The sequence below is a fragment of the Clupea harengus genome, chromosome 6, assembly GCF_900700415.2.
Source record: "Clupea harengus chromosome 6, Ch_v2.0.2, whole genome shotgun sequence".
Taxonomy (NCBI): domain Eukaryota; kingdom Metazoa; phylum Chordata; class Actinopteri; order Clupeiformes; family Clupeidae; genus Clupea; species Clupea harengus.
In genome coordinates, this window is record NC_045157.1 from 17,800,943 (window position 1) to 17,825,679 (window position 24,737).

Consider the following 24,737-nt stretch of genomic DNA (forward strand, 5'->3'; position numbering starts at 1 on the left):
AGGAATAGGGTCTTATTTAAAATAAGGAATGTGATGTTACTCCATGCAGAAATGATAGATGGCCTGTGACCCAGGCCTTACTTGTCCTACATTCATAGTCTTCATACGCCACCCACAGTTCCCAGTGGAGTGTGTTTGAGTTGGCGAACGACCACAGCTTATCCTAGAGAATTCCCAGAGGGCGGAGGAGACAGGTTTTTGCAAACCGGTGGTCTCAGTGTTATCTTTGCAGTGTACTTTTGGAGGGTAAGTGTATATTTTGAAACACTGTGCTCCCTCGTGAAGAATGGTCCTTTCACATCAGCCAGCTGTAGGTAGGGCAGAGTAGCCCCCCCCCCCCCCCCCCCGTGTGAAGAGGAAGAGTCTCACTTCGAGGGTGTGTTATGGGGCCTCCCTGTGTGAAGAAGAAGAGGCTCAATTCTAGGGTCTGGGGTCCCCAGTGCCCAGCTAATGAGATCCAGAGTGGATCTGAAACTAGGGGTTGCTGTTCCCTTCCCCCAGTCCATGATCCCCCCCAACCCCGCCCCACCCCAAACACACACACACACACACACACACCCTTGCCACTACCTTTTTTTCCCCCTGCTTCTCACTTCTCTCCTTCTCCACCACATCTCCGTCTTCTTTTGCATTCTGCTCATCCTCCATCTTCCATCCTGCCGTCATATGCCCTCTCTACCGTTTACTATTTCTCCTGCTCTTGGCACCATCTCCCCCCTCTCCTCCCATCTTCCCTCCCCCCTCCCCCCTCTGCCATGTGGAGTACCATGTCTGTGATGCACACATGCCACTGAGTGTTCCCTCTCCTCCTGGCTGGCGGGCAGCCCCTCAGAAAAGCACCCCACATTTAAAATAACCCACAGAAGTTCAGACAGGTTCTGAGGACTGGCTAATGAGATCTCCTTAGAGCATAAAAGAAAGAAAATAGGAAAACCTAGAGAGTAAGAGTAAGAGAGTGGGAGTGAGAGAAGGGAGGTGGAGAAAAAGCATGAGAAGGAGGAGGAGGAGAATGTGAAAAGAAGAAAAGAAAAGGGAAAGGAGAGCAGCTGGCTTGATCTGTGCTGCCGGGCTGCAGTCTGATATTATAACTTGCCGTCTAGCCTGCCCGTGCTGCAAACCAGATGCTCGGCAGCCTGACCAGACGAAGCGGAGACGGAGCCGGAGCCAGAGCCAGGGAAAGAAAGACAGAGAGGAAAAGAGCATAAGAAGGAAAGAGAAATCTGGGAGTCTTTGTGAAAGTCTTTTGTTTTTTAAAGCCTTATGGTGAGGTTAACTGCTCTTGGTTTATACTGAAACTGATGCTGCAATGGCTGTGCAGAATGGAGTGTGACATTGACTTTTACAAACATTTCGCCTGGCTGAAAAAGGTGAGTGGGTTTGCATTTGCCAATGCTATTGTGCATTCTCTCTTTGCTTTAGTCAGTCCATCTCTCTCTGTCCAAGCAAGCACGCTTCATTTGAAGTTTACTTTGATTCATTGATGAGTGATTGTTTCCGAGCACATGTGAGAACGGAGCAGTGCATGCTCAGTAGTGGAGCCTAGAGGGGGTTAAGTGTTTATTGCCTTGTGTCAAACAAACACATTAAAGTCTAAAAACAGCCTCCCCTTTCACATTTCCTGGAGTTTACTGCCACAAAACCGTGTCAACAGATAGAGAGAGAGAGGGGGCCACGTGAACCACAGGCGTCACTGGACTGTGAATCACATGCGGCTCACACATTGCACCAGGAGTTGTGTTGCTCTTGCACAACTCCAGTGAGTCACTGTGTGTACAATCCGAAGTGCCCCAACAAGAGCCTGCCTAAAAGCCCGCGGAGCTCGTAGTCTTAGCATGGATAATGGCAAACAGACATGGAAACCTGGCCCTTCCTGTTGGGCGTCTCTGTGGTGGCAGTGATTGATTCTGCGTGACTGCAGCGGTAGAGGGAGATGCGGCGAGTGTGAACATGTGACAGGGACTCTAGGACACCTAAAGGAGGTGCAGGGACCTGGGAGGGAGGGGCACAGCAAAGAGACCCCACCCTACCTGGCTGGCTCCTTTTGAGGAGGTGCAGACTGGTGCACTGATGTTTTACTTTGATCACTTAAGTTTGAAGCATTATGAGCGAATTGAATATCTCACAGCAATCAGTTCTCTTTCCCCATTTATTTGGAAGTGTGTAATTACACTAATGTTTGTTGGTGTATGTGTATGCGTGTTTTTATTGTACATTTTGAAAGGGAAGCTTTGAGATTAACCCTTTTGTGCTTTTGTGGTCTTAAACTGCCCTATAAAAACACTGTGGGCAACTGGTCTAACTTTAATTGCATGGCCATGTAGCAGTGGCTCCTTCTCATGGTTATGTAACAGATTACAGGTCTCTTACAACTATGTAGTCTTGCAAAAATCCATAGACAGGTATGTGTTAACTTGCTGAAGAAAAACATCAAACTTAATTAAAGTATATCAAACTTAACTTAAAAAATAAATGAGATTATTTTGGATACCAGACTTTGAGTTTTGCAAAGCTACCTTTAAGCATTTACATGACATCTGCATTTACTGACTTCTGCAGACAGTCATGATCAAAGAGACCCACAGAACAGGAAAGGTGTCTTTTTTTTATCAGGATTTGTGCTCCATGGGAATCAAAGTCATAACCTTGGTGTTGTTAGCACCACTCCTGTATGTGTTGGGCTAATTGTATCTCTTTGCTCGGTTTACTCCACACATAATAGTTTCGTCTGCAGTAACTGCTGCAGTAGATCCACAGTATGTTGCACATTGCTGACATATTCCACAAGGCCTTACATTCCACTCGCATTTAAACATTCAAGGAAAAAGAAGAAAAAAAAATGCACAGATTAAACCTGTACTAAAGTAAACCTCTTAGGGAATTCCAGTGTACCCTGGTGAGTAACAGTAGTCAGATGGAGGACTTTAGAATCTCCTCGCTGAGCTTTCCATGAGAAGGTGCCCTCAGACAGGGGCGGAAGCGGTTTTGTTTGTTTAACGGTTGATACGGTGTGCCGGTGCCACGGCAGGGCTTTGGCTCCAGGACACAAGCCCTACTCTACTCCCTCACAGACGTCTGTAACCGTATCCGTATTCACGGGCCTTTCAGAGTTCACAGGCGTTCAGACTGGTTCCTGCCATTGCCTTGGCTGTTGGGTGTGAGTTTATGTGGAAAGATTTAAGAGTGGGGGTCGTATCCTTTTACAGGTGAACCTGCAGTCATTTGGGAACAATGAGAGCTATCAAGAACGCCTGGCTCGATTAGAAGGGGACAAAGAGTCGCTCGTACTCCAGGTAAGACATATTCTTGTGTGTGTGTGTCTGTATGTATGTCTGTGTACATGTGTTTGTAAATGTATATGTTTCTGTATGTTTGAGAGCATAGTATTTGCATTCTGCCTAAATGTATACTAAAATGTACTTAGTTTGAAATTTCATATGACTATAGTACAACTTTTCCTGAAAGATTGAACAATTATATGTTCAAGTGTGTTGGGTGTTTAGTGGCACTGGCAACAGTTCTACCCGTACCCTTTGCAAACCCCCTTTGAGTCCATCCAAGGGAAACTGGGTTGCGTGAGTTGATTATGAGCAGAGTCTAAAAGAAGGTGGATGCTCATGCGACCTTGCAATGGTCCACAGCCTGCTGAATATAAACACTACTGTGATCATATAACCTAGTCATGTGAGCCAGTAAGCCAGGGAAAACGTGCGTGTGCGTGTGCGTGTGCGTGTGCGTGTGCGTGTGTGTGTGTGTGTGTGTGTTTCACTATGCATAAGTCACATGTTCCAGAGCTCTAATCACAGTTTTAGAGGCACCTGTGCTAGAGATCTCTGTTTGGTGGTAAACACTTGACACATGTAATCTGTCAGATTGCTGAGTGTTTATTTCCAGAGGGGAGTTGCCGCAATTGTGGGAAGGCGTAGACGTTTTTTGTTTTTGTGCAACTAATGACTTCTAGGATTTCACAAACATTCCCCTCTGCTGAAATGTCTGGTACGAGTCTCAACACGTATAAACCCCCTTTACACATCTTTCCCATGAGAGCTTGGATGCTGCGAGGTATAAGTGCTGAATGTTCTGCCACTTGCCAGAACATTCCTCTGAGAGAGTCAGCTAATTGATTGAAATGGAGGTAATCTGACGTGGTGAGTGATTGCTAAAGACGGCCATTGTTTTCTCTTGCTCCAGTTCTGACAAGGTCAACCCAAGTAGTTCAGTGGTTGAGCGACAATTAGACTCGGGGGAGTCCCTTTGACGCAGGTCTCCCTTTATCTGATCCGGTTTTTCTTTTGCCAGGGTTTAGTCTAGATGCATATCAGGCACGTCTGGTGAGTGCTGTAGCTGAGTAGTGCTGTAGTGTAGAGAGTGAAAGCAGGGTGCTTACTCAGCAGATCCCCCATGCCTGGAAGGCAGAGCGGTGGAGTCCACAGAGGGCAGGGAAAGAGGACAAACAGGTAAAGGCGTGGCGTAGTCGTCTGTCTGTCTGTCTGTCTGTCTGTGTTTGTCTGTCTGTCTGTCTGTCTCTGTCTGTCAACATGCATCAACACTTACACACACACACACATATATTGACTCTTTTTCACACACTCTAACACACATATACACACAGGTGAGTGTGTTGACTGACCAGGTGGAAGCACAGGGGGAGAAGATTCGGGACCTGGAGTACTCCCTAGAGGAGCATCAACACAAACTCAACAACACTGAGGAGATGCTGCAGCAGGTATAGCCCACCCCTTTTCCATTCTCTCCTCATTATCTTCAAACCACTTTAACTTATTTTTTCTGATTCATGTGTCTTCCCTGCCTTGCAAGCACTTGACTTGCTGATGCCTCCAACTTTCCACTCTTCCCCCGTCTCTGTTGCTTCACAGTGAGGAGTGGTATTCTCATCACATGTTTGAAGCCTCTGTGCACTGTAGTTCGGGGTTAAGCCTGCAAGCTTTACCAGTGAAAACAACTCTGTAGATTCACACGCCTAATTCTCAAGGCTCTATAATCTGTTGCGTTGCTCATATGCCTACAGCATTTGCACGTGAGACTGTAAGCCTCTGTCTTTTAATTTGCCTCTTTGAACACTAACAAGAGATGAGAGGAAAAACCCCATAAAGCGCAAACAAAAGAGCAGAGGCGTTTGATCTGCGTGGTTCTGCTCTACGGCAAATAAATGACTTTTGCAGCGTTGGAACTTGTTTTGATTTCCAAGTATGGTTCTCTTCAACTCTAAATAAACTTCTTTCCTGGTAAAGAGCCAGTCTGGTGCTTCCTCTGGAGAAGAAAAACAGGTACATTTTTAAATCATTGCTTCACAGCGTCTCCTCTCAATCTCCCATGCTAATAATAGCTTCTGGAGTCGTGGTATAATACCATCTGCAAGAACTCCCCCCCCAAAAATGAAATACTCTCAATAATAGAATCAGTGTGCAAGAGACGACTCGCATTTGAAAAGGGAAAAAATGTCTATGATCCAGCTTCTTCGTTGGAGGAAATTCCTCGCAAGGATTCCAGCAAACTGAGCTTCATATTGCCTTGACAACCCAAATACTTAGCAGAGGGTGTTGGACTTCCAGGGCCAGGTTTGGGGCTCGGGTTGGGGCTGTGCCCGGTCTGGTCTGAAGTGGTCTGCTGCGGTTAGGGCAGGTGAGCTCCAGCTCCAGCTCCTGCCTCTCATCTTCAGCCTCCAACCAGATGGGTCAGACACTCCCCGTAGCTCTGTGGAAGAGAAAAAAAACTCGCCTCTTTCATTAGGAGAGAGAGAATGAGAAAGAGGCAGAGAGAGAGAGAGAGTGAAAGAGAGTGAAACGGAATGATAGTGAGGAGAAACGGATGAAAAGAGAGACAGACTGGAAATAGATAGTGGTAGGGAGAGAAAGAGAAAGAGACACTGGGAATAACACAGAGCGAGAACAGCATCCTCCTTTCTTCAGAGGAACAGTCATGTCATTTTTCAATGCATTAGCATTAATGACCTTAGCCTGCATCTGAGGGTTTTGTACCTTATCCGTGGACTCCTCCGCTCTCTGCAAGAAATCAGCTCTGCCTCATGTTGCTTGGAGTTGGGAAGAGGTAGGCGAAATGTGCTCTTGGTGGTTTTGCATAACTGCTGGTGTTTTTCCTCTTTTTTCCTCATCGGTAATTGTAACACGGCAAGCGGTTTAATCACATTATAAAGCATGCTAGCAAGATTATTAAGTTTTACACTCGTTTCTTTCAGCAAATCCCCTTCTGCTGATTGATTCAGCAGACTTGAGCTGCCCTGATGGGTCGCTTTATATAGTGCGCTAGCCTGCGATGTGGTCATTATGAGGTTTTGGCCTTCAGGAGAAAATCTGTTTCCAGTGACACAGCGCTAATATTTTCCATGTGGGCTTTTTCAAAGGCACAGCTCTCTTCCTTCTGCAGGAGGACTAAACTCGGTGTCCTCAAGTCGTTTAAATGCAAGTTTGCACCTGCCTGAAAAGCACAGAGTTCAGACAGCTATCTGCACTCGGAGGTATCCTGATCTTATCTAAGACTTTGGTGATAACTTGTTTTGTACTATGTCTAGGTGGTACTGTGAATATAGTCCCTAAATCCTGTGTTATTTAAATAGTTTGTTGTTTGAACTTATCACTCACTTTAAAAGACTCCAGATTAGTGATTACTGTGTTTTTTTTATCTTTACCAGCCATCCAGATAATGTAGTAGCTTTTCCTACAGCTCTCTCTCTCTCTCTCTCTCTCTCATGTGTCAGCTTGTGAGAGAGGAAGTAAAAATAGAGCTCATGGAGACTTGTGTATATTTAGCCAGCGTGGAGCCGTCTCTCTCAAAAAGTCAGAGTTTGTTTGAGGGAACTTTGTGCCTGCCGAAGCGTGGACTTTTGCTTAGCCCTGTGCTTTTTGGTCCCGTTGTGTGTGTGTGTGGGTGTGTGTGCGCGTGTGTGTGTGCGTGTGTGTGCGCGTGTGTATGCGTGTGTGTCCCTGAATGGACCCTCCACGCAGGAGCTCCTGAGCAGGACCTCTCTGGAGACCCAGAAACTGGATCTGATGGATGAGGTGTCTTACCTGAAACTGAAACTAGCCAGTATGGAGAAGCAGAACCATAATGTGGAACGGCAACACAAAGCAGAGGTACTGAGCATATACATGTGCACACACACACACACATACACACAAGCACACACACATACACACACACACACACACACACACACACACACACACACACACACACACACACACACACACAGACACACAGACAAACAAACAAATTTGAAACATAGTCACAGAGAGAAGTCATGGCCCTGATGGGCTATTAAAGTAGGATGTGGTTTGTAAAATGTTTAAAGTTGATTCTGTTTATGGAAGCTTTTTAGACTGTGGCATATGAGGGGCATATGAGAATGAAATGGAAGAGGAACCACTTTTGTGTTTGTGTGAAAATATTGTCTCATGCTAGGAACTTTATTCATACTAGAACAAAGAAGTGTTGACAGAGGGCACTGACATGGCCCTAACAGACTACACCATAGTCAGATATCGGGCTTTGGCTCTCCCTCAGTGATGGTCAGAGGTAACAACAACGACAGAGGTGTTTAACTAGATAGCGTTGCCATTTCTAAAGTGGAAGGTGCTGAAGGTGTCAGTGAACTCAGTACTTTTAACTTATCCTGAATAAACTAGTGGATAGAAGAAGGTTCACTCGGAATCACACGAGACTATGCCCAAAAAATTCACGAGTTGTCTCTAATTATGGGATTTTTAAATGTAAGCTGCTTATGCCTGACGTGTAATGGCAGTGTTCACAGTTACGGCTGTGGTAAACAAACAGATGTTGTTACATAGGTCTAATGAGTGCTTTAGCTCAGGGCACTGCTGCATGGTAGTGTTAATCCCCACTGTACCCTGTCAGTGGCCGTTTACTGGCAGTGTAAACAGGCAGCGGTTTGCCCGCATGCCGGCGTTGTGAAATGTGGACATGGCTATGTCAGTTAGCTGCCCTCATGACAGTGCAAGGCGAAGACCTTTGGCACTCGAAGAGCAAACATACATTTAGCAGTTCAGGAATGATTGTTTAAAGACAACAAGGACAAGGGGATAGGCGGTGGGGGCTGTTGTGTGGGGTGGTTCCTAGCCTTTGGTGTCATCTTTCAGGTTCAAGTCTCTGTTTGCTGAAGCCCTGACAAGTGCACTTTGGAAAGACCGAGGAGGATTTAATGAGTGATTGATAGGCGGAAACAGCCAGCCCCAGAACCTGTATAAGAATGACAAATACACACTATAGTCCTCTTACTGTTTATGGGTTTGTCCATGGACCTACATGAATGATCTCACTTCATGCCCGCTTGTTTGAGTTGGAGTTAGGAATATTTGTACCTCTTTCCTTACTGAATGTGAATTATAGCCCTATGTAGACACCCGATAGAATAAATAATACGTCTGGGTTATCTGCCAGTTCTGAAGTTTTCTGGTTCATTCATTTCTAGTTTCCCTCAGTGGTTTTGTCCTCAGTAGACTCTGGTTTCATATTCTCTTTAGGCTGAGTTTTCTGGGAATATAGATCTCTAGTCTACTGTATTCTATTCTCTGTTTTAATGAACGGTGTGTACAAACTCTGACTGCTCTATGTCAGCTGTTGGGTTTTATCCAGTGAGGAAGAATGGCAGAAATCTGCTTGGAGCATTCCACTGGCATGCTTCTCTCTCTCTCTTTCCTCTATCCCTCTCTCTCTCTCTCTCTCTCTCTCTGCAAACTCTCCTGACCCAGGACCCACCAGAACGTCATACTATAGATAGCATGCACACAGTGACAGACATATCTTTTGCATGTTCTCTTTCCTCAAGTATCATATCAGACTTCCTCTTCTCATATTCCAGACAACATTCTCTCGTTGTTTACTCACACTGGAGAGCAGCCCTGCTGTTTACAGTTTTTTATTTTTATTTTGTCTTGACTGGACCAATGAAAAAAAGTTATCTGGTAAACACTTTCTGGCTACAGTTTTTAGACCATACTTCATACACATATTATGGTCAGAATGTGCCGTCAGGCTCCTCCCAATTGTCCTGGAAAAAGGGAAGTAGTCTGTTTGTAAGTAGACAGATGGCCTTATTATTGGTATGTGACCACACTTAGGCAAACAAAATAGGTCATTGACTTCTTTACCCTGGCAGACCATACTGCAGGCAGAAATGGTCTTAGCTGTTTTCATAAGACCAAGCAGCACAGCTTTTCTCATTGCAGCCTCGTTTGCTCCTTTAAATATGCTTCGCTGTGACGCACTCTGTATGGTCCTTAAATATTCCATCCCATAAACCCCTGCAAGTGACACAAGTCAGAAAGCAGGGCCCCCCTCTGAAAGGGAAAGCCCCCCCCCCCCCACACACACACACTCTTAATTAGCTGGCCTGAGGAGAAACCACATAGCAGTGTATACACTCAAAGCCCAGCACGTCATGCATATGTACTCCTTCTGGGTTAAACTTCATTTCCCTTTTTTCCCTCCTCTCTCTCTCTCTCTCTCTCTTTCTGGGTTCAACTTCATTTCCCTTTTTACTCTCCTCTCTCTCTCTTTTTTGTCTCTCTCTCTTTCTTTACCATTTCCTCTCTGCCTTTGATCCATTCTCGATATGTGTCCATACTTTTTTTTCCCCTTCTTTTTCCTCATTCTTTCCCTCTGACAGAGTGTAGTGAATCTGATTAGTGAGCTCCAGGAGCAGATGTGTAGGATCCAGCAGGAACTCAGCAGTAAAGTGAAAGAGAAAAAAGAGCCTGCGGAGCGGGAGGCCAGGGAGGGCCATGGCGGTGGCCCAGCGGAGGCCCCTGCCTGTGGGGCGGAGGAGACGAGGAGTGCCAGCGTGGCTTCCAGCCCCGGAGCTTCAGACACAGAGCAGAGCTGCCACTGTGGAAATGAGAGTGTAGGAAAACCATGGGTGGATGTGGGATGCACAGAGCTGTTACGCCTGGGCTGATAACGGCCTATAACGCGGCCTCTAACAGTGACTTGGAAACTTGTGGAGTGGATGAATGAGACTAATTGCATAACCCGTAATATGATGCAGAATGCATCCTCCTTCGTTTGAGCTTCGGGATTAGATGGTTTTAAATGTGTGTTTTAAACCCATGAGCTCACGATAGCTGAATCATTCTGTCATTCTAGTTCAGTTTGTATAGCATATGGCATGTTGTACAAGATGCATGATGGAGTGGCGTGTTTTGGTGTTCGCTCATGCGCTTTCTTTGTGTGCAGAGTGATTAGGGCATAAGTTCACAAGGCTACTCCGAACACTGGAGGTTGACGGATCACACCACCTCAGTATACGTTGCACAGAGACACTGCTTCATAATACCATACTCTTCACTGCCTGGTGTCTTTTTTGCCTGCTGTAACACTGAAATAAGGGTGGAGTGAAAAAGCTAAACTTAGAAGTATCTTTACCATTTCTGAATAACATGCAACTACAAATCATGTATAATTATAATATATTATAAATATAATTTTTTGGTTTTTGGAGAAGTGACTGAACTGTATGCTAATCGCTGTGTATGCGTGACTCATCCAGGGCCTGCTGCACGAGCTGAGGCTTATGAAGGACAAGGTGGAGGAGCTGGAGGATGAGAAAGTCCAGTATGAGAGGAAACTCAAAGCTACAAAGGTAAAAATCAGCCAGTGAGAAAGTCTCCAAGTCTCTCCAGATCTCATTTCTCAGATGCCCAAATGTCACTGCTAACTGCCACTTAATTTAATCTCTCTTCCATGCTGTTGTTTTCCACTGAGAGTCTAGCATGAGTCATGGTTTCCACGCGCTGTTGTATTTGTGAGTTTATTGTGCATCTGTAACATAGTAAAATCCTGTGTACTCCAAGACTCACCACAAGACTCCACAAGTGGTCGCTTGCTTCTTTTCTTTCTCGGCCTTTTCCTCTTCTTCTTCTTCTGCTACTTTCTTTTTCTTCTCCTCCTTCTCCTTCTTCGTCGTCTCCTTCTCCTTCTTCTTCTTCTCCTCCTTCTTGTTCTTCTCCTCCATCTTAATCTCTCTCCTTTTCTACTCTCAATTTTCTCATCTCTCCACGCTTCTGTCGCTCTCTCTCTCTCTCTTTAGCTGTCGATCTCCTCCTCTCTGCACATGTGCTATCAGTCCGTGCTGAGCCAGCTGGCCAGCGTGAGGCTGACAGTGGAGCACCTGCAGGTGGAGAGGCAGCAGTGGGAAGAGCGCTGCAGGACTCTCCAGGTGCACTTACCCACAATCCATCTCTTTCTCGCCCCCCTCATCTAAACCCTGCTCTGCTCCTCGACCACCCCGGCCGCCCACCCGCCACCCACCCAACACACACTCTTCCTTCTCCCTTCCTGCTTGTGGTACACCATGCCTCTACCACTTGCTCCTGTTCCTATTTACCTCCATGTCATTTCCTGGCTTTCCTCTCTCCCTTTCTGCAATTTTCATTATGATGCAATTTCAGATATGCTGTGAAGAAGTTTATGAAAGGAAATACTGTATATGTAATTGAGTTTTGAAGATAGTGCAGTCACTGACTCAATGTAGTCTTCTAAAGTGAATTATTTAATTGAGCTTTTAGGACATATCAATTTCTTATACATTGTTTAGCTGTTAGCCACATGCTACTTCATTTCAGAAATGAGACAAATTGCAGATTTTATGGAAACAATACACGATCCTTTAATTTTCATGTAAAATAGAGAAAGTGACTGATGCCATATGTTGAATTGAACCAATACATTTGACCCCGCTAGCAGCATGCTTAACAAGCTTAGCTCACCAGCAAACATATCAGGAGAGACAGAACCCTTGCAGGACAAGCAGAGCTGTGTGAGGCTGTGAGAAGGGGAATTCCCTCCCTTCTCACCGTGGCAAGAAAAGGGATGTTGCCCTTTAAAAGTTTGTGGCTCCCCCACCACAATGGTTGGTCCGGGCTTCCCCACGACAGTGGTTGGCTCCAAGGGGAGCTAATTGGACTAATTAAGCCCAAGTGGCTATGCCCTATTTAAAGGGAGCCTCATTCCATGAGGGAGAGGACTGGAAAAGAGAATATTTTGAGAGGCAGGAAGGTGTAGCGCTTACCTGGTGTGAGGAAGTGTGTACTGTGTCTAGCTGTGTGGACACTGTTTGCCTTGTCTGTATGCCTTGTGCCTAGTTTATGTGCTTTGTTTTGTGCTTAGATTATGCGATTAGTTTCGGTGCCGCTAGTTTATGTACTCAGCTTTGGGCTTAGTTTCTGGGCCTAGGTGTGCCGGTATTGGGCATAAAGTGGCCAAACAGGCGCCTAGGGCGCAGTGTTAATTTTGGCAGCTATTTTAGATTTAGTCTTAGTCTTAGTCTTTAGACGAAAATGCATATTAGTTTTAGTCACTTTTAGTCATTTTTATCCTGCTTAGTTTTAGTCTAGTTTTCGTCGACGAAGTCTCATTACATTTTTAGTCTAGTTTTAGTCACATTAAACTAAAAGTTAAGTCCATCTTATAGTCACATTAAACTCCTTTCCATCCCTTCTCAGGCCCGGGGACCCCTTGTGTTGTGTCTACAACTGCATAATAGTCAAGCTTGCAGTACTTAAACTGTGGATGCAATTAGTCTCTAAGATACAGATCTCCTAGTATATGCCTACAGCTGAATTCCAATGAATTCAATGTAAATAATAATTTTAAGGCAATACTTAATTAACAGTATTATCATTAAAATATAAGAGAATATCAAGTCTAGATTTTGAAGATTCAAATGATCTGATAACACAATACAACTACTATGCCTACCTGGCCTTAGTTAAATCAACCACATATCCTCCATATGAATTGCTGTGGCAATCTGATAACCAACATACAGTATTTAGCTAGACGGATAGTTTGAGAGTTGAAAGTAGTGCCAATGATAATAACAATTGCATAAATAGACAAGGATAATGTAAACCAATCACATATTCATTTATTTTTTCTTGACTAATGTCATGCGTGGCCTGTCCTATGGTCCATTCTGCAATGTGTTTACTACACTTGACAGAAAATAAAACACAATGCACCGCAATAACCGGAGAGAAACCTTGTGGCTTCAAAATAGGTGGGAAGAACACAACAAGAGGCACCTGAAAGCCACACAAAGACAACCCTGCCATTTATGCCAAGGTAAGCATAGCTAAGTTATTACTAGCTATCGATAACTAGCTAGTATAACTAGCTATGCTACCTCATAGTTTAGCCAACGTTAGCTAGCTAAAAGTTTTGGAACTCATTTGGCCAGCCAAACGGGAGGTTTCAATCGAAAATGACTAGCTAGTTATCCAAGCTGACACAACCTATACACTCGACTGCCCCTTTGAAGTTAACTTAACGTTGGCTAATATATTCGAATAACTAGTTAACATTAGCTAATTATCATTGACAGTTACTAGCTAATTTACCTTGGCATAAATGGCAGGATTGTCTTGTGCTTTCAGGTGCCTCTTGTTGTGTTCTTCCCACCTATTTTGAAGCCACAAGGTTTCTCTCCGGTTATTGCGGTGCATTGTGCTTTATTTTCTGTCAAGTTATAATTAAAGACTGTCCAGATATCTATTCTTATTTGTCTTCCAGTACCGAGTGCTTGAACTTCAGCCATCATAACGTTCAGCCATAGGGCGTCACTTGCATGTCTGGCCATCTCAGAGAGTGGAGGAGGGATAGATACAGGACCGGGCAACATTCAAACAATGATGTGCATACAAGTTTAGAAGAAAAAAAACAATTGTGACTTAGTCAACCACCAACATTTCGTCTCGTCTCGTCAACGACAGTTAAAATAGATTTAGTCATAGTTTTTAGTTATAAAGATCCGTTTTCGTCACGTCTTAAGCCCGAATTATAGATCTGCGTCGGTGTCCGTCCGTTTTACGGATGGGCGGGGAAACAGATTCGGACGGATTCGGACGTACTGTTTTTGATTTATACTTCTTCGACGGCTGTGGGTGTTGAAAACAATTCACCGCCAGAACAGTGGGTGGAGCAGCGGTTCTTTGGTCACAGACGAGCTACTACGCGACCTCTTTGAGTGATAGAATTCGTTGATTGTTTATCTCCCTCCTACCAGCCGTCACGTCATCAAGAGCAACAGGTGTAGTCACATGGGTCTTTGAGACACACTACATTACCATGAATAGTCTGTCTAACGCTATATATTCACTTGAAAAGGCAAACTTATCTCCATCATGGTAGGTATTATTTGTGTGAAAATAGTAGCAATCTATAACAAAATGATATGCTTATCTTACATACACTATAGAAACTATTAAAAACGATTCAATGAAATAAATACTATCTCATTTTCTTTGGTATTTTTTGTCATATTCAGATTTGTAATGATGATTGCTGGGTAATATGTATGCTGTTGTCCAATGTCAAGTCTCTATTTGATCATGTGACGAGACGATATGATAGTTTAGGCGCAACATCTGAACGTCAAGACCAACAAGCTGACTGGGCAAATAAATATCTTTGACAACGTGATTACAGAAGGCAAACTGGTATCAGGGAAGAAGTTAAAAATAAACTGTCATCTGGAGAGTTTAAAAGAATACAAAACGAGGGGGAATCTACTGTATGGAGATATTTCTGCTTAGTAGTCAACGCGGATTTTATTAAACCTGGATGGTTGGGGGAGAGAGATGAACGTCAAAACCGACAAACGCGGGCCAGAGGCAAAAGCACCTGCAACTGAAAACAATGGCTTTCAAACATAAGCATGATAAGGCATTGAACATTCCATATTTAAATATCTTAATAAGTAGTCAAGTCAACGTGTCTGCCTCACGTGATGGAGAAGTTCGTTTTTGAGACTAAAATAAATCACATTTAGGATAATAGCCTTCTTGTGGTGCGGGGATTTTTTTTTATTGTCCTAGCTGTGACAACGCGATTACAGGAGGCAAACTGGTATCAGGAATAAGTAAAAAAATAAACTGTCATCTGGAGAGTTTAAAAACGATACAAAACGAGGGGGAATCTACTGTATGGAGATATTTCTGCTTAGTAGTCAAGGCATTGAACATTCCATATTTTAAAATATCTTAATAAGTAGTCAAGTAAACGTGTTTGCTTCACATGCTTCTCCCCTGTACAAAAGCGTCGGCTAAATGACTAAAATGTAAATGGATTAGACCTCGATTGTTGGACTATGTAGATCGTTTTATAACGAAACTTTTGTGCAATTAAAGTTTAAAAAAAAAAGAAACTGTCCATCTGGAGAGTTTAAAACGACACTCGAGGGGAAATTTACTGTAGGCCTATGGAGATATTTCTGTCGGATGGCATCATATTCTATGCGGATTCTAATGAGGCTGTTTGATATGTCCAATGTAAGAAGTGTGAAGCTTTAATGAAATATGATTGATGCCATCCTCTTCTCCACAACATGGATTAAACATCGATGGTTGGACTATGTAGATACTTTTATAAGGAATGTGTCAAAGAAAAAAGATAATCTTCAATGGTAAGACTTGTTTTATTCGCGCCTCTTCTGGTGTAGCATATAACGTGAGTTTTATTTAGGCATATCAGATGCATAGCGTGTGTAATGTGTCGGCCATTTCATTCCGTTCTTGCAATGTGAATAATTCATTTCAATATGCTTATATCCTTTTTGTGCGCGCTTGTGCGTTTAACGGGGCTTGTTTGAGTGAGCCAGTGCATTTATCATTCATCTGTTGATGCTCGAGTTTAATAAAGGCAGGCTATTCTTAAGAAACGTATGTAAATGTGTCAGTAGTATGAACAGTTCAGACATTGACTCATTGGGGTTCGGACTAAATATTGTACTTGCTGTCGGGCTGGGGTAGGGCTGGGACAAGTCAGCGCGATAAGGCATTGAACATTCCATATTTAACTTGGCATAATCGCCCCATAATGCCGTGCGGCGGGCACATAATTTCTCGATGTGATGCAGCGCATAGACATATATACATGTCTATGATGCAACGCCCAACGATGTTCTTTAACAATGTTCCTTACTGTTCTAATTGCATGTCGTTGTTCTGTGTTGGGACGGAGTTTATACAGGTGTGTGACGGTAGCACAGTCTGTTCGTGATAACTTGTAGCAGGGCATAAAGCCCGTGCCATTTTGACATTGTATTGTGTTTAGTGTTTAATTAAAAGCCATAACAAATATTCCACACTTCCGTGATTTGTTACAATATCTTAATAAGTAGTGAAGTCAACGTGGATTCTATGGATTAAATTCATTTATTGACACATCTTTTCAGGACGGCCACAGCGCACATGCTGCATCACATCGAGAAAAGTATGTGCCCGCCGCACGGCATTATGGGGCGACTATGCCAAGTTAAATATGGAATGTTCAATGCATTATCGCGCTGACTTGTCCCAGCCCTACCCCAGCCCGACAGCAAGTAAAATATTTAGTCCGAACCCCAATGAAATATCACGGTGTCGAAAAACAAACATTTGATCTAAACAGAATATTCAGTATGGAATGGGAATATTTCAGAGCAGGGCTATCTTTTATCGCGTTTGACAAATATGCTCCGATTGCTGTGATGTCTCCTGTGAGAATGGGATAGTATTCTCTCCTATGAATTCGCGGTCATTTGAGCGTCCTTATAAGTGTTTCAGAAATATCTTCAGACCTCTTCTGTTATGTTTGTTCATAATCAACTAGAAGAAGCTTGTGAGACGGTCTATAGGCTATTCATAAAAACATACGTAAATGTGTCATTAGTATGAACAGTTGAGACATTGACTATGTCTGGTTGGATTCCGACAATATATTTGAATGGCTGTCTGGCTCGGGCACTACTCTGTCGGACGCAGGCCGGGCTCGGACAGAAATATTCGGCTGATCCACACTCTATAACAGAATAGGAACAGATAGGGAATGAAACAGGAAATGTGAGATTCCGGAAATGATGTCGTTAGGAAATGATTTCGTTAGCGGACCAATCACAGCCAAGGGGGTATCCGTCGCTATCCGTTCGTATCCGAAAAAGTTACAAAAATCGAGAGGTGCACGTCGGTGTCCGTCCAGCTCTCCGAAGGGCTCGGATGGGCTCGGATGGGCGTTCCACCACGGGGAAGGGTGTTGCCAAGGCGTGGCTATGTGTCCGGACGGACACCGACGCAGATCTATAATTCGGGCATTAGTCTCGTCTTAGTCACGGGAAAAAGGTCGTTAACGAATATTTTTCGTCATAGTTTTCGTCAACGAAATTAACACTGCTAGGGCGCTCCGTTACTTGAGTTCCTGTGAGTACTGTCTGTATTTTGATTTGTTTGTTTATTTTGAGGGCACATGTTTGTGGGGTCAATATCTGAGGATCCCGTGTAAATAAAAGAGAATATTTTTATATGAAAATCCACTATCTCCTGCACGTCCTTCACCACCGAGTCCAGTCGCCCACATCCCAAAAAACGTGGGGTGACTGCCCGGTCCCTCACAGAGGCCTTTGAAGCTGCTATAGGTTTGGACACAGTGTGGATAGGATTACATCCTTGTGAGGCTTACTGCAGGAGGCAGTGTGCTGTAACCCTGTGGTGAACCATGAGCACACATGCCCCTAAACAAAGCCTTGTATGCTTGACCTGGATCCTCTGACCTTATGTAACATCACCCCAGTGCTGGATGCATACAGAATAGTATTGTCTAGTTCCATGTATTGAGATGAACAATGGAAGTAATTGCTGGGTAACCTGTTCTCCAAAGCAGATTTTGTTGCCCTGGTTTTATCACTGAAACAAGACTTGGACATAAAAAGGGGCAGTGGTATGTGTGTTTATTTATGTTGGGAGGAGTGTTGAGACTATTTCTAGGTCAAGTTATTACATAATTTCCCTCATCCCATACCTTCAATTTTGTGTGTTATTTCATTATTCATGAAAGTGTTAATAACTTCGATTTTTCCCTCTTCTCTTCCTCACACTCGTTCTCTCTTACAGGTAGAAATATCCAACCTCCAGCAAATCCTCCTTGCCAAGAACACCGAGATTGAGAACCTGCAGGCTCAGCTCCTTGCCAGATCTCCCGTGTCCATGGACAGTGCAGAGAGAGGTGAGTGACCCCACTGCTATGAGCCGGCTTACCAGGCCACACTGTGTCGTATAAACAGAGTACAGCAGCAGATTTGTGTCCCACATGTGTGTGTTTTTGCTGTGTCACTCTTGGTTTGTGTCCCTTTGTCGCTGGACCGTTATGATGCAGTGTGGTATGTGTAGCATGAGTAATTGCCGCTAACGGCAAAGCGAGCTTGGTTTGTCATTTTGGCTGAATGGGAAGATATGGGTTGTTTGATACAGAAGTCACTTAAGGTCCTGAGATTCAGTGGAATTTCATTTTCTTTATTGAGGAAATAGTTATTTTTTAAGTATGAATTGAGTGAAAGTTTTAGGGAAGTAAGATGCTACTAGAGCAGGTTGTCAGCATGTGTTTGTGAGCAGTGTGTGGTGTTGTCTAACAACGTGTCTGTCTCACACCCCCCCCCCCCTCCATCTCCACCACTTGGTCCTCTCTCACTCATACAGAGGAGATATACAGAAGAAGACTTAACAACAAACGTAAGCTTGAAGATTCTCTTATCTCTAATTAATATACTTTATTAATTAGTCATGTTAAAATGCACACACATACACACACTTATACAGAAATCCCATGCTTTCTGTCTGCTCAAACTTCAGCACAATAATCTGCCCTGTGTGCGCATGAATTGGGATTGTGTGGGTGTGTGTGTGTGTAAGAGGGTGGGGGGGGGGGGGGGGCCTGTTTGGAAATGGGATGTTTAAATGAAACATAGTATAAGTGAAATCATCCTTTCACGTAGCTGCACATTCCATTAATCTTCTCTTGCATATGGTATGCATATGGCATAAGGTATGCAGTATTTCATCAGGACCTGAATGACGGGCAGCTCAAATGGTTTTTCTTCTCAAAAGACCCGTGTCTTACTCTTTATCCTGCTCACGGCAATGTAGTGGTGCTTTACCGTAAACATGAAAGAACAGCTCTATTCGCTTAGTGAACACCAGCTCACGTATCCTTCATTTGTAACTCAAGGCGTATCTGTTAACAGATCAGGAGTTGCAGAGGTTGAGATCCGGAATGGAGTCACTTCTTGCGGCAAACGATGAAAAGGTTGGTGCAGGGGAGACTTCACGCATTTTGCATATGCATTCATGCACACATTGTTCCACCTATTACATATTCTAATTTGCTGCAAATTTAGTATGAAAGGTTACTGTGTTTTTTTCCCCCCCAAAAGCTACAAAGCATATGGCAACTTAAAATTTGAATTCAAAGTGGTTGTCTGTGTCACATTACATTACATTAACTTTCACAGATCACATACATGCATTCATGCATTCAATTCAATTCAATTCAATTCATTCATTCAATTTCAGACAAGATACAAGCCAAGGCGTGGACAACCCAGAGGTTCTTTAGAAAGGCACCTATGCATCACTTAATAAGATAGATAGATGGATACTTTATTAATCCAGAGGGAAATTTAGGAAAATAATCGATTGATCAGGACATGTACATCCAAGCCAGCCATATAATTTACATTCTGCCTCCTTCGCTAATCACAGAAGTAGCGAATGACTCCCAAGCCTCATGTAAAGCTAAGCCTCATGTGCTCGTAAACACTACCTGTCCCCTTTGTCTGCCTTCATAAGTCCTCTCAGGGACTGGAGGGTTAAATAATTAAAGCACACAGGGGTCTTTGTTCCCCTCCATGCTCTCTCTGTGTGTTAGTGTGGGCTCTCTGGGGAGACACATGAGTGTTTATACTGCAGGGCCTTAGCCAGAGCCATTTCCACAGCCCGCCTCACTTACACAAGTCGTGCCATGCCAAACCCACCTAATGGAGTTACAGTGAAGGGAAACATGGCTGCTGCCAAAGCAAGAGAATTACATCAATATATACACACACACACACACACACACACACACACACACACACACACACACACACACAGCCTTCTGAACGGATGCCATAGCTCAGATTTCCTCCTTGGTTCCTGTCATGGTTGGCCTTCCTCCACTGCCATGTATCTGTCATGTAACACAGATCACAGCCTGTTAGCTGAACGGATGTCTTTTAAAGTCAAAAGCCACCTGAACAAATACACACGAGGATTAAGGATATGCCTGAAAATGTGTGTGTGTGTGTGTGTGTGTGTGTGTGTGTGTGTGTGTGTGTGTGTGTGTGTGTGTGTGTGTGTGTGTGTGTGTGTGTGTGTATCCATGTGTGTGTATATTTACTGTGCCATTCAGGATAGGCGAATCGAGGAGCTTACCATCCTGTTGAGCCAGTGCAGGCAGTTCAGAGACACCTCAGCAGCTGTACCAGGTCAGTAGCTCATAATGGCGCAGGTTGGCTGCAGTACAGCTTCAACAAACTTGTTTCTCTTGCCATTTTTCTTAATTTGTGTTGGCCCTCCATAACATTTCTGTTATAGATTATAAAGAGGCCCTTGTCTCAGAGAGGGACTGTCTCAGTTTGTCATTAGTGCTTTCATAAGACATGAGGGAATATTACCAAGAGTTATAATTTCTATGCAATCCAATGAAGCGTCTCTACTTTCGGAGTTGTTTCTATAGTCTCCAGGGAACGAGCTCTGACATGCTGTAGTGAGGATGGCCGCATGAACGGGGACGTGAGGATGAGGGCACTCTCCTTGAAAACTCACTCTGAGGTGTGTGTGTGTGTGTTCGATGTATCTACATTTGGAGTGTAAATTAAGTAATTCTGAATAGCCGCAGTAGGTGTGTGAAGCTTGTTATTTTGACTTATGTTTTGAAAGAAGATGGTGCTGTTTACGTGTCTGTGTAAATACCCCAGTGTTGTCTTTGTGCTGTTTACGTGTCTGTGTAAATACCCCAGTGTCTTGTAAATACCCCAGTGTTGTGTAAATACCCCAGTGTCTGTGTAAATACCCCAGTGTTGTGTAAATACCCCAGTGTCTTGTAAATACCCCAGTGTCTGTGTAAATACCCCAGTGTTGTGTAAATACCCCAGTGTTGTGTAAATACCCCAGTGTCTTGTAAATACCCCAGTGTTGTGTAAATACCCCAGTGTCTGTGTAAATACCCCAGTGTTGTGTAAATACCCCAGTGTTGTCTTTGCAGTCCTCCAGTGGCTCCTCTCCTGTTCTCACGTCTCCTCTGTCCAATCAAAGAGAAGCTGAATCCAGGTACGAACCGATCTTGTTCGACAATGATGAATTTCCAAGTGCAAGATGATCCAGGTGTAATTTTATAGTGACTCTGAATCAGTCCCGCTCTGTAATAAGCTGAAAATGTCTCCATAATATGAGCATCCCTCTTTGCTTGTCACTAAGGAAGTGAGAGTAGACCAGAGAGAGGCCATTCTGTACTTACAGATACATTCAAAGTGTTGGAATGTCAGCAGAGCAATTATTGCTTGAAATTGCCCTCATAATAACAGCAATTGAAAAGAAACATGTGCACCCCTCAGAAGACTCGTTGGCGTAATATTTTCTTCTTCCACAAATAGACTTGAACAAAGGTAGCTATTTAGCCACTAGTTTTTTTTTGTGTGTGTGTTAATGACGGAACAAATGAGATCCATTATTCTTTTTACTCTTTGTGTTAGGTCTCAACCAAGACTGATATCATCTAGTATGGAAGATTTGCAGAGCGGGCTTGCAAAGGTATTTTTGTTCCAAGAGCCACAGTCAGTTTTCCAATAAGAACAGTTCTATGGGCTCAGTGCTTAAAAATAAGTGTTACGTGCCTCTCAAATTTCCAGTCTATCCCCTTTGTCAGATGCTAAAAAATGCATGTTCATCATTGAAATTGCTAACATATAGTATGCTTATCCTTCATATACTGTATACACCATACAATATATAACTTATACAATCTTTTCATACTGTATGAACTGTGATTTTCCATCTTATAGCAAGTAACTGGACCATCAGTAGAACCTGTAGTATCAACAGAGGTATTGTAATTGTCTCCTAATTTTGATATTTTCTTACAAAATACAAAAATCAACCAATTCTAGTCTTCTTTCATTGTGCTTATTAATATTTCATCACTTTTGCTTACGCCACACATTCTGTCATTGTTACCCCTCACAATTTATACACGTCTGATTTAATGCAAATGGTGCCCTACCACTTGATGCCCCAAATGATAAATGTTTTTGTGCTTGCACAGGTTCGACTGGCAGACAACAAGAGCCAGACGTTGCCAGGGAAACTGGCTCTCATGGAGCAAAACAGAGAGAGTGAGGGCAGTGACACCTCGGCTCAGAAGTCACCGGACGAGAGCGAGGATGGAGACTTCAACCTAAGTATGCACACTACCTCACAGATGCTTCCTAACAAGTGTTCTTACCATGTTAGGTAGAATATTTCTGAGCTTTCTTTTTTGGGCTATTCAAATGCATTTTTATCTTCAAAAACTTTCAATTAAGTCTGTAAAGCAAAAGAGCTGATCACATACAGCTTCTTTTGAAAATTGATAATTAATTAAACATTAGTGACACATATTATTTTCTTTCCTGTAAAACTTCATCTGCATGTGCTAACACATACCTTTGTCTGCTATTTCCTAACGCCTTAATTCTCTCTTTTCTGCATGTGTACATGTGTATGTATGTGTACATGTGTGCGTGTGTGCGTGCGTGTGTGTGCGTGCGCACTGCTTTCGCTTCCCATTTGGGTGCCGGCTGAAGACCTTTGCAGGAGTGCCAGTGCTCCTGCTTTAGGTACCTCTCACTCCCTCTCCTAAAGAAAAACACGCGCTCAGTCTATTCCTGGCCTCTCGGCTTCCCGCAGGGTGGAGGACAAAAAAAAAAATAAAACAACCCACTGCCCTCAGATCACAACCAACCCCACCAGCCTTTGATCAGGCCTAATAGGGCAGGCCAGATTTTACTCCCACTCTCTCTCTGGCCTGCGCCCCGACCCCACCCAGTGGTGGGGCTTTGACTTGAAGTGGGCCCGGAGGTGAGGCGGCCTTTGAGGTCCTAACCACTGCCATATGATGCGGAGGACAGCATGAATGAGCACGCTCAGAAGGGCACATAAACCCCCAGCTGGAGACAAAATTGTGGGGCTCTTGCCTGTAGTTCTACTTTAAGCCCGCTAACATATCTGCTGTTTGATGTACAGCACTTCCACATGTTATAGAACTAATAATTCAGTCATGAAGGAGAAAGCACCACTGCTGTAGGCCCCTGGCCAAAGTAAATGCTGTGGTTTTTGGTTTCGTTATTGAATTGCTAGCATGTAATAGCAGGAAGGGAGCTTGTTTTAACAGGATAATGAATATTTTTTTCTCTTATTGCTCAATTGCTCACCTTTGGTGTGGATATCCAGGAAAACAAGACTTCTTTGGTATTGGTGGGTTGCTTTTGAATTGCGCATGCTTATTTGTTCATGAAACGTACTAACGCAGACAAACTCAGACTTCTAGTAGTCCCAGTTCCAGATGTGAGTGAATTCAATGTGGAACAGCAGTACTGATGTTGAGGTACTTGTTCTGTGTGCAGGAAAGACTGAGAAAATGGAGGACACTACATCCTCAGATGTCTCGCCCATGTCGTCAGGGGCAGACTCTGGACAGCAGTCACCTGTATCCCAGGAAAATGTCAAGAACGCCAAAAGTATACGGAAAATATGGGGAAAGTGAGTGTGCTATCATTCTGCCAAGATATCAACAAACTGGATATGCATGGATGTGAAGCATGAAATGACACTGTCACTTGACTTTTTCGTGGGTAAAACTCAGAGAGATATTCTGTTACTGTGCACCTTTCTCCGATAGATAAATATTAGCTAATGAGTATTGCACTGGAGTGATAAATGAGATGCATTAGACATGTACATACAGGAGATTTGAGTTGAAATATGAACATGAAATGTGCCATCATTCTACTCTTGTCTGGTGAAATATCACATGATCTCTGGTTGAATATCTCATATCTCTTTTCAGAATCAGGAGGACCCAGTCGGGGGGCCTAAATGGGGTTGACCTTGAGCCATCGGAGTTCCGGAGAGGAGGACTGAGAGCCACAGCCGGCCCTCGCCTGGCCCGCACTCCTGACTCGGGCAGCTCAGTCCGGTACGCAAGACCTGTCACTCAAACACCTCCTGCTGTCCTCATCTACAGGTGTAGAGTTCAGATTCAGGCAGGGAATGTCCTCCCCAGTATTTGCTCACATCCATCTTAATTTGCTGTGTAGTAAAATTCTAGAAGAAGGATCCAGGACTGATAAAGGAAGTAAGGTACTGGTATGAATATGAGGTAAACTATAGAAGGGCTTTACTTCCTAGGGCTCAATTTGTGCACCTTTGTATGACCTCTCCAGAATGTACTGTACACCTGAATTTATTTTACATAATAACCTATAGTGGACATAATCTGCAAAGTCTGCTATACTTTCCGTCCATCAGTGACAAAAACACACCCTTCTCCAAGTGGACCAAAGAGCAAGTGTGTGGTTGGCTGGAGGACTACGGGCTTGGCCATTATGTGAACCTCACCAGGCAGTGGGTAGAGAGTGGACAGACCCTCCTCTCAGCTACACCGCAGGACATGGAGAAGGTCAAGCATCAGAATGTTCATTGAGTTTTGTTGATATAGGCTATATAGAAACATCACTAAATAACAGCACTTACTGTCAACAGTGCACACAGAGACACCACATGTTAATAAGTCTTCAGACAGGCTTAACCTTACATGCAGTCCGACATTGACAGAGTATTGTCTGAGTCAAAGAAGCATTTAAC

The 24,737-nt window shown here is 43.7% G+C and overlaps 1 protein-coding gene across 1 annotated transcript in view; it reads left to right on the forward strand.

The window, feature by feature from the left end:
• ppfibp2a (PPFIA binding protein 2a) overlaps positions 1-24,737 on the forward strand; it is a 39,688-nt gene that overhangs the window by 9,431 nt on the left and 5,520 nt on the right. Inside the window, exons 4-22 of the mRNA XM_031569235.2 lie at positions 3,204-3,290; positions 4,610-4,723; positions 6,981-7,109; positions 9,662-9,895; positions 10,541-10,633; positions 17,916-18,027; positions 18,498-18,530; positions 19,043-19,104; positions 20,248-20,323; positions 20,575-20,669; positions 21,103-21,167; positions 21,590-21,647; positions 21,899-21,940; positions 22,159-22,294; positions 22,679-22,711; positions 23,325-23,348; positions 23,498-23,633; positions 23,941-24,069; positions 24,402-24,552. Of these exons, the coding sequence (XP_031425095.1) occupies positions 3,204-3,290; positions 4,610-4,723; positions 6,981-7,109; positions 9,662-9,895; positions 10,541-10,633; positions 17,916-18,027; positions 18,498-18,530; positions 19,043-19,104; positions 20,248-20,323; positions 20,575-20,669; positions 21,103-21,167; positions 21,590-21,647; positions 21,899-21,940; positions 22,159-22,294; positions 22,679-22,711; positions 23,325-23,348; positions 23,498-23,633; positions 23,941-24,069; positions 24,402-24,552 (1,809 nt within the window). The remainder of the gene's footprint in view (positions 1-3,203; positions 3,291-4,609; positions 4,724-6,980; positions 7,110-9,661; positions 9,896-10,540; positions 10,634-17,915; positions 18,028-18,497; positions 18,531-19,042; positions 19,105-20,247; positions 20,324-20,574; positions 20,670-21,102; positions 21,168-21,589; positions 21,648-21,898; positions 21,941-22,158; positions 22,295-22,678; positions 22,712-23,324; positions 23,349-23,497; positions 23,634-23,940; positions 24,070-24,401; positions 24,553-24,737) is intronic.